The 12,111-nt window shown below is 53.6% G+C and overlaps 1 protein-coding gene and 1 pseudogene across 2 annotated transcripts; one reads left to right on the top strand and one right to left on the bottom strand.

Moving 5' to 3' along the window:
* Nucleotides 1–746: 746 nt before the first annotated feature.
* Nucleotides 747–1,597, top strand: LOC125340656 (annotated as a pseudogene). Its single transcript, XR_007208796.1, has one exon. The product of XR_007208796.1 is annotated as a histone H3.3A-like (transcript).
* A 1,369-nt stretch (nucleotides 1,598–2,966) lies between these two features.
* Nucleotides 2,967–11,979, bottom strand: C23H16orf89 (chromosome 23 C16orf89 homolog). Its single transcript, XM_048332411.1, has 8 exons — nucleotides 11,723–11,979; nucleotides 10,399–10,548; nucleotides 8,562–8,712; nucleotides 7,558–7,675; nucleotides 6,607–6,742; nucleotides 5,446–5,550; nucleotides 4,319–4,384; nucleotides 2,967–3,593 (listed from the first exon to the last, which is right to left on the bottom strand). The coding sequence occupies exons 1-8, from the start codon at nucleotides 11,925–11,927 to the stop codon at nucleotides 3,463–3,465; spliced, it is 1,062 nt and encodes a 353-aa protein (XP_048188368.1). The 5' UTR covers nucleotides 11,928–11,979; the 3' UTR covers nucleotides 2,967–3,462.
* Between the last annotated feature and the right edge of the window lie 132 nt (nucleotides 11,980–12,111).

The following is a 12,111-nucleotide window of genomic DNA, read 5'->3' as shown; positions in this document are numbered from 1 at the left end:
CTGAGTGATGTGGGTGGGTGACTGTCTGTTCTACTGATACAGCTCAGACTTTGTCAGTTGTCCCTTTCATGTCATTGATGGCGTCCCCTGCTAATCTAGGGGATTATGAGGCCTGGTGACCCAGCTGTTGACGAGGAGGGATTTGTATCCTTCTGGTCTGCATCCAGGATGCTAACCCAACTTAAGGCAGCTCAAGGCTGAAGTCAACCTCTCTGCTTTGGGAAGTCCTTCCTCTTCTTTGTCGATTCTGTTAGGAGTTGATGGAGCTGGTGGCCTCTGGCCAGTTCTGGTCTTGAACCATGATTCTCCCATCTCTACCTCCCAAGGAAGCTAGGATTAAGGGTTTGAGCTACTGTGCTGGGTCTATCTCCCCTTCCCCCCGTCTGCTTTTCTTTTGTGAAATGGGGCCCTGATATGTAGCAGAGGCTGTGATCCATCCTGCCTCAGCCTGAGTTCCAGCATAAATTTTTTTTTTTTTTTTTTTTGCCAGTCCTGGGCCTTGGACTCAGGGCCTGAGCACTGTCCCTGGCTTCTTCCTGCTCAAGGCTAGCACTCTGCCACTTGAGCCACAGCGCCACTTCTGGCCATTTTCTGTATATGTGGTGCTGGGGAATTGAACCCAGGGCCTCATGTATATGAGGCAAGCTCTCTTGCCACTAGGCCATATCCCCAGCCCCAGCATAAATTTTTTTTTTAAATATAATTTACAAATGAAAAGATACCTGGGTCTTAAGTATAGATTTCAAATTGTGTTCGCAGCCGCCACAGCGCCGTTCTCCGACGCCAGCGCCGCCTCTCGTTCGCCGAGCTCCAGCCGAAGGAGAAGGGGGGTGAGTAAGGCCTCTCTATACCATGGCTCGTACCAAGCAGACTGCCCGCAAATCCACCGGTGGTAAAGCACCCAGGAAACAACTGGCAACAAAAGCCGCTCGCAAGAGTGCGCCTTCCACTGGAGGGGTGAAGAAACCCCATCGTTACAGGCCAGTACTGTGGCGCTTCGTGAAATTAGACGCTACCAGAAGTCCACTGAACTTCTGATTCGCAAGCTCCCGTTCCAGCGTCTGGTGCGAGAAATTGCTCAGGACTTCAAAACAGATCTGCGCTTCCAGAGCGCAGCTATTGGTGCTTTGCAGTAGGCAAGTGAGGCCTATCTGGTTGGCCTTTTTGAAGATGCCAATCTGTGTGCTATCCATGCCAAACGTGTAACAATTATGCCAAAAGATATCCAGCTAGCACGCCGCATACGTGGAGAACATGCTTAAGAATCCATTTAAGATGGGAAGCATTTCATTCTCAAAGTTTCCCCCTTCCCCCTTTTCTTGTTATCAGTAGTTCTGAATGTTAGATTTTTTTTTTCCTCATGGGGTCAAAAGGTACCTAAGTATATGATTGCCAGTGGAAAAATAGGGGACAGAAATCAGGTTATTGGCAGTTTTTTCTATTTTCATTTGTGTGTGAATTTTAATATAAGTGCAGGGATATAAAGCATTAATGCAAGTCAAAATGTTTCAGTGAACAAGTTTCAGCAGTTCAACTTTATAACAATTATAAATAAACCTGTTAAGTTTTTCTGGACAATGCCAGCATTTGGATTTTTTTTAAAAAAATAAGTAAATTTCTTATTGATGGCAAAAAAAGTATAGATTTCAATGATTTTTAGTCAGTATGAGATATTCTAGTTTTAGAACTTTTTTGGGGGGGTAGTATTGGAGTTTGAATGTAGGGCCTTGCATTTGCTAGGCAGGCACTTTACCACTTGAGCCACACCTTCAGCCATTTTTTCTTGAGTTATTGTTTGCATTGGGGTTCCCTTTTTGCCTAGACCAGCCTGAGACTTCTACCTACCTAACAGATAGGATTACAGGCATGAATCACCAGACCTGGCCTTTTAGAAAGATTTTTATGACCCCCTACAGTTCTGTTGTATGATTCTGTTTTAATTAAATGTCCACAAAGGCCAAGTTGGATTGACAGCAAGCAGCTTAGTGGTTTCCTGGAGCTTGGGGCTGAAGGGCAGGGCAGGATGATGACAGGATGATGGGATGGGGGTAGAGGTTTGCTTTGTCATCTCCTGGGTAAACCTTATACCCAGTCCAGCCCCACACATTTACCAGAAAGACAAGAGCTCTAAGCTCCAGGATGTAGCAATGATTCTTACACAACTTAAACCGATTGAGAACATCAACCCCCCTTGCAGGAGTGCGAATAGATGAAGTGAGGAGGAGTCTCCCATACCATATGAATGTAAGAGGAGAAACATGGACTCCTGACTGGTGCCCATGAATTAACTGGGAAGTGGGTAGAGGAGAGGCACCTGTCCTCGGTTTCTTTGTACCACTACTAGAATTGAACTCAGGGCCTGGGCACTGTCCCTGGCTTCTTTTTGCTCAAGGCTAGCACTCTATTACTTGAGCCACAGCACCGCTTCTGGCTTTTTCTATATATGTGGTGCTGAGGAATCAAACCCAGGGCCTCATGTATACGAGGGCAAGCACTCTACCACTAGGCCATAGTCCCAGCTCCCACTTCCACCTTTTTTGGCAGGTAATTGGAGATCAGAATCTCACCACATATACAGAAAATGGCCAGAAGTGGCGCTGTGGCTCAAGTGGCAGATTGCTAGCCTTGAGCAAAAAGAAGCCAGGGACAGTGCTCAGGCCCTGAGTTCAAGCCCCAGGACTGGCAAAAAAGAAAAAAAGAATCTCACGGGCTTTCCTGCCCAGGCTGGCTGGCATTGAACCACGATCCTCAGATCTCTGCCTCCTGAGTAGCTAGGATAATAGGTATGAGCCACTTGTCCCTCTGATGGCCTCCATGTTTTTACCTGCACTTTCCTCAAATGTTGCTGATGGCAAAGGTGCTGGAGGCAATGGGGTGTCACAGAAAAGTATACTGGGATGGGGTGGGGGGAGGTGGGAAGAGAGAGGAAGAGGGCTTTGTGAGTCAGACAAGAAGCAGACCTGGACTCAGGGCTCGTGGGGAGGAAAGAGAAAGGGGGAGGAGAAGGGCACCCCTGAGCAGCTTCTCTGGTGGGGTGCAGAGGGAAAAGTCACACATGGTAGAGATCAGGGATTATTGTCTCTAGGGGGACTTATTACCTGTGCTGTAATCTGCAATTTTAGAGGACTTAAATTTGTCCTGTAATTCCCCATTTCCTCACACGACATTACTAGGAGTAGAAGAAAGGGACCTTCTTTCCCTTCCTCCTTCCCTCCCTTCCTTCCTCTTCTTGAAACAGGATTGGGAAATCCTGATTCAGAAAAAAAAAAAGAAAAAAAGACTCTGCTCTCGATGGATTTCGCTGTGATAATGTATTCACCTGCCCACACCCAGCCCTCCCACTGCACTGGAACTCCCAGCCCTGCTCAGTCCGAGTTCCAAAGCAGCCCAGAAAGTGGACATGGTTGGGGGTGGGGTGCGGCCTGCTCCCTCTTAGATGCGGGACCCCGGGCTTGAACGGGCTCAGCCATGGCTGGGTGGTGAGGGTGTCGCTGGATGAGGCCCTTCATTTGCCAGTGGGTGTGATGCCAGGAAGAACAGGAACCCACCCAGTGCCCCCACGGCCGTGGCTGTGTTGTGACAAGAGCAGCCATCTAGGGGTGAGAGGAGAGAGAGGAGGAGAGAATGAGAGAGTGCCAACATAGCCTGTCACAGGGGCTCTTCCCTTGCTCCCACCTTCTTTCTGGGTGGCCTGTGGGAGCCCTGTGGCCCCACGCAGACCCCACTTTGCTCGGGCTGTTCTCCTGGGGGACACCCACTCTGTGAGAAGTTGTGCCAACTCCTCTGCCTTGAGAACATCTGTTTATTAATTAACAGCCCTGAGGTTTGAACTCAAGGCCTGGGTCGCTGCCCCAGAGCTTTTTGTTGTTCAAGGCCAGCACTCTGTCTTCCACTTGTGCCACAGCTCCATTTCTGGCTGTTTGGTGTTCATAGGAGATGAGTCTCAGGGACTTTACAGCCTGGGGTTGGCTTTGAACCTGGATCCTTAGATCTCGGCCTCCTGAGTAGCTAGGATTACAGGTGTGAGCCATTGGCACCCAGCCATTTAACCCTATGTATCCCAGGCTGACCTCCAACTCCAGATCCTTCTGTTTGAGCCACCTGGGTGCTGGGATTGCAGAAATGCATCACCATGCTCACCTTGCCCTCCCACTTCATAAGAGGAGACAATCAGAGCCCCCCTGCCCTTCCTTCCACCCAAACTTCAAGACCTGGGCCTCCTGGGATGTTCGGGGACACTAGGGTCAGGGGCATTGCAGGCCTCAGTTTTTTAGGGTGTCTGGTTCCATGCGAAGGGTACTGTGGGGCCTGTGGTCACCTGTGAATAGCTTTTCCCGCCTCCTCACTCTTCTCAGAGCGTGCCGTGGGGTTTCATCCTTAGTATCTGGAGGGAAGAAGGGAGGAAAGGGGGGGAAAGTGGCGGGGGGGGGGAGGAAGGAAAGAGAAGAGGAGGGACAGGGGAGCCTCAGGTTGGGTTGTTTCTTATTTGATTTTTTTTTTTGCTAGTTCTGGGGCTTGAACTCAGCCTGGGCACTGTCCCTGAGCTTCTTTTGCTCACAGCTAGCACTCTGCCACTTGAGCCACAGCACCACTTCTGGCTTTTTCTGTTTATGTGGTGCTGAGGAATCAAACCCAGGGCTTCATGCGTGCTAGGCACCACCAAGCCATATTCCCAGCCTTGATTTGTTTTAGACTCAGCCTCCCTATTTGGCCCAGGCTTGCGGAAGATCCTCCTGCCTCCGCTTCACTGGGACAGCAGGCGTGATCCACCACACCTGTTTTCTCATGGTGACTTGTAAACCTCTCTCCATAACCCTCTTCCCCTCACAACATCTCAAGCCCCTCAGGTCTTCCCCGCAACAGGCTATTCCAGAAGTTTCCTTCATTACCTGTCTGCAGATCCCCCCATGTGGCCTCTACTGCCCTCTCCCCATGCTTTCCCCAGGTCAGACCGTAGGGGCTCTGGTTTAAGATGCAGGTGGTCCTGGTTTATCAGCCCTCATTTCCCTCATTCTTTCTTTCTGTGCTGCCTGCCCTGTTTTCCTCAGCCCCTCTCCCTTTCCCAAGGCCTTGTCATCCCAGCTACTCAGGAGGCTGAGATCTGAGGATAATGGTTCAAAGCCAGCCCAGGCAGGAAAGACCATGAGACTCTTATTTCCAATGAACCATCAAAAAGCCAGAAGTGGAGCTGTGGCTCAAGTGGTAGAGCAGTAGCCTTGAGAGTAAAAGCTAAAGGACAGCGCCTAGACCCTGAGTTCAAGCCCCAGGACCAGCACAGGCACAGACAACACGTCTGCCTCCCTCCCAATATCATCCCAAAGCTCCAAGCCCATTTCTACCTATGTGTGCCCATGCACACATGCACACACATATGCACACACCCCGCCACGTCCTCCCCCTCCCCTCGCTTCCCAGGCTCCTGGCCTGGCCAGGGGCATAGCTCACCAGGCTTCCCGAAGCAGCCTTCCTGCTGCCGCTGCCAGCTGAGGATGGCCTCCAGCCACCGGAGCTTGAAGAAGTCAGAGAAGCCAGCGATGCCACAGAACATGACTGGAAGCAAGCACGGGGCCCCCTCTGTGGCTGTGTCCCCCAAAGCCACCTCCTCCCCTATCCAGGGCCACCATATTGCTGCCTGTCTCCTGTCTGCTGAGGCAGAGCCAGTAAGGTTGGGGGCAGGGATTTGTAACGAAAGAGGTAGAGCTTGAGGCTCTGCCTGCCTCAGCAACCCAGGGTCCTTGGGTCTGGGTCCTGTCTCCCCGTCACCCCAGGTCCTCATCACTGGGTTGCTCAAATGTGAGAACTGGTGGTACAGGCCTGTAACTCCCAGTTATTCAGGAGGAGGCCGGAGAATCATGAGTTTGAGGCTAACCTAGGCAAAGTTAGTGAGACCCTGTCTTAAGAACAAAATACATGGGCTGGGGATATAGCCTAGTGGCAAGAGTGCCTGCCTCGGATACACGAGGCCCTAGGTTCGATTCCACAGCACCACATATACAGAAAACGGCCAGAAGAGGCGCTGTGGCTCAAGTGGCAGAGTGCTAGCCTTGAGCGGGAAGAAGCCAGGGACAGTGCTCAGGCCCTGAGTCCAAGGCCCAGGACTGGCCAAAAAAAAAAAAAAAAAAAAAAAAAAAAAGAACAAAATACATGGCAGGCATGGTGGCTCAAGCCTGTGATCCCAGCTTCTTGGGAGGTAAATGTTGGGAGGCTGAAGTTCAAGGCCAGCCTGAGCTTAAACGAAAAAAAAGTTCTTGAGATATTATCTCAATCAATGGCCGGGCATGGTAGCGCACACCTGTCTTCTTCAAGTGATTTAGAGGAATATTATAGCCACCTTGAGCATATAGCAAAAATAAATAATGAACTTGTCCTAAATATTGCACAGGGTATACATTTTTAGGATGAGTCTACCCCAATGCAATGTTTGGGATATACTTGTACTATATCTTTCTCTATTGTTTATCTGAAGTTCAAATTGGATGGAGCATCCTGTAGATTTACTGGTTTCGTCTGACAGTTGTGAGCGTGTGAGTGTGCCCGGTGCTCATGCACACCCACTTCCCCCCACCCTGCCCCCTCCTAAGGGCAGAAGGCCCCGGCTGGGCTCACTGTTCTCCATAAAGAGGTCCTGGGTGGGGTAGGCATAGCCGGTAGCCTCGGCTCTCTGGTTCAGGACCATCATGTTGGCACAGAAGATGCTGATGTAGAGCTGGCTGTGGCGGAACAGACTCTTCACACAGCCTTTCTGGAGACACAGAGGCTGGGTTACGGGGGGACCTGCAGATCTCGGAGTCTTCCCACTCTCCCCCCCACCATCTAAGTTCCCAGAGGGCCTGTCAATGGGGAGTCAGGAAGAATTGGGTTCAAGTTCAGGCTCTGCCACCCAGAAGTTATGTGACTTTGGCCCCATATATTAGCCTTTTGGAACTTCAGCGTCTTCGGGAAAGGGTGAAGCTGCCTAGGGTGTACCTAGGGCAGCTCAGCTCTCACTCTGCATGACAGGAGGACAAAGCCAGGCTGTGCCCTGCACCCACCCGACACTAGGTGGCGCTCTGCAGTCCTTTTCCCCACAGGCAGTGTCGGTGCTTGGCTGGTCCCAGCCCCACTGGGGAGGACAGTGAAGGCTCGAACCCAGTGCATGGCCTATGTTAGGCACTCTTCCGCTGAGTTATGCCCCTGAGTTTTGCCCTGTCGAATCTACTGAGCAAAATCATGTAGTTCACTGGGTGTTGGTGGCTCATACCTGGGTACTGCCTTTAAGCTTTATTTTTTTGTTTAAGGTTGGCACTCTACCGCTTGGGCCACCCAGCTTTTTGGTGGCTATCTAGAGATAATAGTCTCACAGATTTCCCTGCCAGACCTGGTTTCGAACATCAGTCCTTGGATCTTAGCCTCCTGAGTAGCTAGGATTACAGGTCTGAGCCCCTAGTAGCTTGGCCTCATTTTGCTTGGGAGATAATCAGCTCTCTCTAAACAGAATCCAGGAGCCCTCCTGGTTCCCTCTGCCTACTGGTAGTATCCACCATGCTGTCCCCTCCCTTTCGCCCGCCTCACACTCACCATTCGGGCCCAGAGGAAGAAGAGCAGCTGGTGGGATAGGCTGTAGCCTGAGCGGCCGGCTTTGGTCATGAGGGCCCTGCAAAAGTCTGAGAGCACGCAGGGCTTGCTCTGGTCTGACCTGGGGAGGCCATCCCAGGCTGTCACAGATCTGCCCAGCTTGTGACCCCCTCCCCACCTGTGACTCCCCCACAGGCTCCAGGCTGCACAGAGGGGTTGCTAAGAAGAATGCAGGTGTCTGGTTCTTGCTTTGCTGAACTGCACCCCTAGCTCTGAGGAGATGAAGCTGGAGGTGTCTGGGCTCATCTCATCATGGGCTGAGATGTCGCATTGCCCCGTGCAACCTCCATCTTTCCCATCCCAGGCCTTAACAGGGGACTCTTGGGTCCATGCAACCTGGAGGTCTGGGGCCAATAGACTCATCTTCTGGAGCCCAGCCCCGTGGACTCAGCTCTGGTCTAGCCCGGGCTCCTCTAAAGATGCTGAGAAGATAGAGTTGGGGTACTGATGCCCATCCTGTCCTGGCCTGCTGAGCTTGGGGCTGCCCTGGGCCTTGCTCAGAGCCCGGCTGCCAAATAAACTGGGGAGGCCCAGTAGACTCACTGCTCCAGGACTAAGGAAGAGGTGTGAGCTTCATTTGCACGCATGGGATGTGGACTTCATTTGCATAAAGGAGATGTGGGCTGGGCCTGGCCACAGGTGCAGGCAGAGCCCCCTTGGAGGGCTGCCTGGTGTCAAGATTGGGCTAGAGGAGAGAGATGGTCTTGGGGGGTTGGTGGTGGAAGGATGGGCCTGAAAGGAGGAGCCAAGACCTTGAAGGGGGTGGTGCCTTTGGGAGTAGACCAAGAGGCCCCTGGGAGGGCTTGGGGAAGCAGGAGCTGGGGTTTCCACTGCTGGGTAGAGTTCACAGATCATCTCCTCCTTTGCAGCCACCCCTGCATGCACACATGGGGTGTGGAGAGGGAGCCCTCTGGGGTCTCCAGCCAGCAGGGACAGTGGGGACCCACCCGGTTCCCAGGAGCTGCACCAGACACAAGTCACTGCTGTCCTCAGAGAATGAGTCATGGGGATCGAGCCAGGTGTAGACCAGGGAGGCGTTGGTGCGGGTCCACGCATGAGGCAGCTTCCAAAACCCAGGCTGGATGCTTGGCTGGAACTCTGCAGGGGAGTGGCAGGAGGTGCAGGGAGTGGCTGGGAGCTTTGGCTCTGGGAGGCTACCCCCTCCCCCTCTAGAGATGGTGAGCCTGCCCCCAGCAGAGCCCGGCGTGAATCACTCCCTGTAATCCTTTTCTGTCAAGAAAGAAAACAATATTTCCCCCCTCCCTAATTATTAAGAACAGTGTGCGCGTCAGGCTTTGGCTCTATCCACTGCCTTCCAGGAAGTCTGAGGCACAGGGAAGGGGGTCAGGTTACACCATAGGAGCTCTTGAAACACAGATGCCTAGCTCCAGCTTGCCTCTATTTTCCTCCTCTTTCCCTGGGCCTGGGGCCGGCCCTTCACCCTTGAGCCATGCCCCCAGCCCCTTGGTTTTGTGTGGCTTTCTTTTGGAGACAGCATCTTGCTAACTTTGCCAGGTCTGGCTTCAAACTCACGATGCTCCCGTCTCTGTGTAGGATCAGCTCCAGGCCTCCCTCAGGACAATGCCAAGGCTGGAGGTGAGGAACAGGCCTCCACCTCAGTTCCCCCAACTGTGCAATGGGGACACACGTATGCGTGTGTGGATTGCATTGATTGAGTTCAGAGCGGCTGGGCTGGGCTGGGCCGGGCCGTCTGTGGCTGGGCAGCTGCTGTGGCTCTGACCTCACCCCTGACAGGAGCCCTGAGAGCTGGTTTCATAGCTGTCCACATGTCCTCACATGTCCTCCCCAGGCATAGCTCCTGCCGGGATCATCAGGTGGGTTCTGTAGGGTCCTTTACAAGGCAGGGCTGGGTAGGAGGGGGTCCCTGTTTTCAGGCCCGCCCAGGTGAAAGCTTGACCCCTTACCTGAAAAACAAACTAAAGCATAGCCAGGTGCCAGGGCATCACCTTTTAATCCAAGCCACTTGGTAGGTGGAGGCCAGAAGGATCACAGTTCAAGGCCAGCCTGAGCAAAATGTGTATGAGACCCTCATCTCAAGCAATGGCTGCTTACAGGCACATCCCCATCACCCCAGCTATAGGACAGACATAAATAGGAGAATTGCACTCCAGGCTGGTCAAGGAGACCCTCTCTCCAAAAGCAACCAGAGAGGCTGGGAAGGTGGCTTAGTGGTAGAGTGCTTGCCTAGCATGCATAAAACCCTGGGTTCAATTCCTCAGTATCACTTACACAGAAAAAGCCAGAAGCGGCACTGTGGCTCAAGTGGTAGAGTGCTAGCCTTGAGTACAGAGAGGCTCAGGGACAGAGCCCAAGCCCTGAGTTCAAGCCCTAGGACTTGAAAAAATATAGTAACCAGAGCTTATAGAGTTGGGGGCCTAGCAAGCTTGAAGCCCTGACTTGAAGGCCCAGTACTTCAAAGCCTTTCCCTTTAACACAAGGCACTGGAGAGACGCTGGTGGGAGTTATGCAAAGGGGTGGATTGCCTTTGAGAGTTCCCATCCCCTGTCCAGGGCGGACCAGGCCTGCCCCTCTGGGACTAAGCCCCTCAGGCTAGGGTGAGAGCTGAATGGTGAGGAGGGCCTCCCTGCCTGCCTTTGCCCGGGGGATGGAGCCAGGATAGGAGCTGTCCCTGATCACCTGCAGCTTGCTGGGTGGGGACAGCTGGTATGGGCCACCCCTGGCCCTGCCTGGTACCAGCGGGGCCCATGCCCAGGGATTCCAGTAAACATCCCCAGAGCACCAGCCCCCCCCACATGCTATCACCTCTTAGGTAAGTGGGGTCACTCTGCTTGAGGTAGACGATGGCCTTGCCGAGGAGGGGGGTCAGCTTGGCGGCCAGCTGCCCGGCTCGCAGGCTGAGTGGCCGCAGCAGGGGGTCAGCCGCCCACGTGTCCTGGACGCCTCGGAGCTGCTCTGGGGGACGAGGGGACAGAGATCATTCATCCTGCCGGCTGACCAGGCACCCTAGTGGAAAAACTGAGGAGCCACTGCCACCCCAGAGCCTGTGCAGCTGAGCTGGACTGGTGAGCTGGATTGGCAGCTGGGCCCGTGGGCCTGACAGTGGCGGCTGAGGGCTTGCTCTCTCGAGACAGTCCTGGGTTCAAGTCCTGACTGATACATGTTCACTGGGTGGTGAAGAAACGTTTGCTCTCTCTTCCTCCGGAAAAGGGGGATGTGGACAATGGTTACCTCTGGGAGCTGGTGGTTAAGGACGGTCCGGCGAATAGGCAGAGACTTGGCAGATGCCACAGCCTAAGCAGGGCACTCAATGAAGTCCAGTCATAGTAAAGAGGGGGACTGGAAGGGGAGGGAGAGGCTGAGAGCTGGTGGACCTGGTAGACACCCACTAGTCTGCCCCCTGAACCAATCTTCATGGGTTCTGGAATGTCATACTGCCTCTTCCCCCTGCCCTGGGCACTGTGTTGGATAGGGAAGCCTCCCCTGGAGGACTGATTCTTCACTCTTCCTTCTGCCTCTGCCCCAGACTTGGAGCTGGTGGATAGATGCCCCTGCTCTGGCCCAGGGGTGGTGGTGTGTGTGTGTGTGTGTGTGTGTGTAGTGCATATGTGTGTGTGAGTGTGTGTGTATGCGTGCATGTGTGTGTCTCCCTGCCCCTGCTTGTCTTGGCTTCTTTCCAGTCCATTCCAAGGATCTTTTATTTTCAAAACTGAACAAACACTTGGTTGTTTTCTCTGGCCCTGCGGGTGGCTTTGGCTGGAAGTGGAGGAAATGGAAATGATCCTGGTTTTGAGGGCCCTGTGATGTCTTACCACCTTCTCGTGGGAGGGGGAGCCCCCCAACTGTAAACGCCCATTAAAAGGGAACCCCCCCAGTCCCTCCCTTAATCAAGGCATGGGGAAGGGCCATCAGTGGACCTTTCCTTTCCCAGAAGATGATTTCCAAATCTTTTCTCATGTTAACTTTAACTCCTTCTTCCCGAGAAGCTTGAGAAGGGCAGGTTGAGCCCCCCCCCCCCACGCAGGACCAGCCCCCCTCCCACACACAGCAGGCTTCTCTGGAGGCTGGGAGGTATGTAGGGGCTCAGGGAGAGAGCGGACCAATTGGCTTTCCCAGGAGCCAGCCTTACCTTCCAGCACCTGGAATCCTACTACTGCATCCAGGTTGACCCCGGGCAGCCTCTTCTGCAGGAACAAGGTGGCTCTCTCCAGCGCAGACAGGATCAGACCTGCCATGGCAGCCTTGCCCTGAGAGGTGTCCGGCTGTGGCAGGGTGAATGGCCGCAGTGGCAGGGCCAGGAGCAAGAGAAGTAGCAGCAGCCCCGACCTGGCCATGTTTTGTTTTGGAAGGTTGCTGGAGCACAGGGCACTTACCCGGGTGCCTCTCCTCGCCCTCCTCCCGCCTCTTCCTCCTCCCCCTTCTCCCTTGAAGACTTGCAGACAAGTGGCCTGGCACGGCTGACAGCCAGGGGGCCCAGGGCCAAGGTCAGACTTGGCTGGGAAGTGCAGTCCGCTGGCT

Source organism: Perognathus longimembris, chromosome 23, assembly GCF_023159225.1.
Source record: "Perognathus longimembris pacificus isolate PPM17 chromosome 23, ASM2315922v1, whole genome shotgun sequence".
Classification (NCBI taxonomy): domain Eukaryota; kingdom Metazoa; phylum Chordata; class Mammalia; order Rodentia; family Heteromyidae; genus Perognathus; species Perognathus longimembris.
This window is presented reverse-complemented; position numbering and strand designations above follow the sequence as displayed.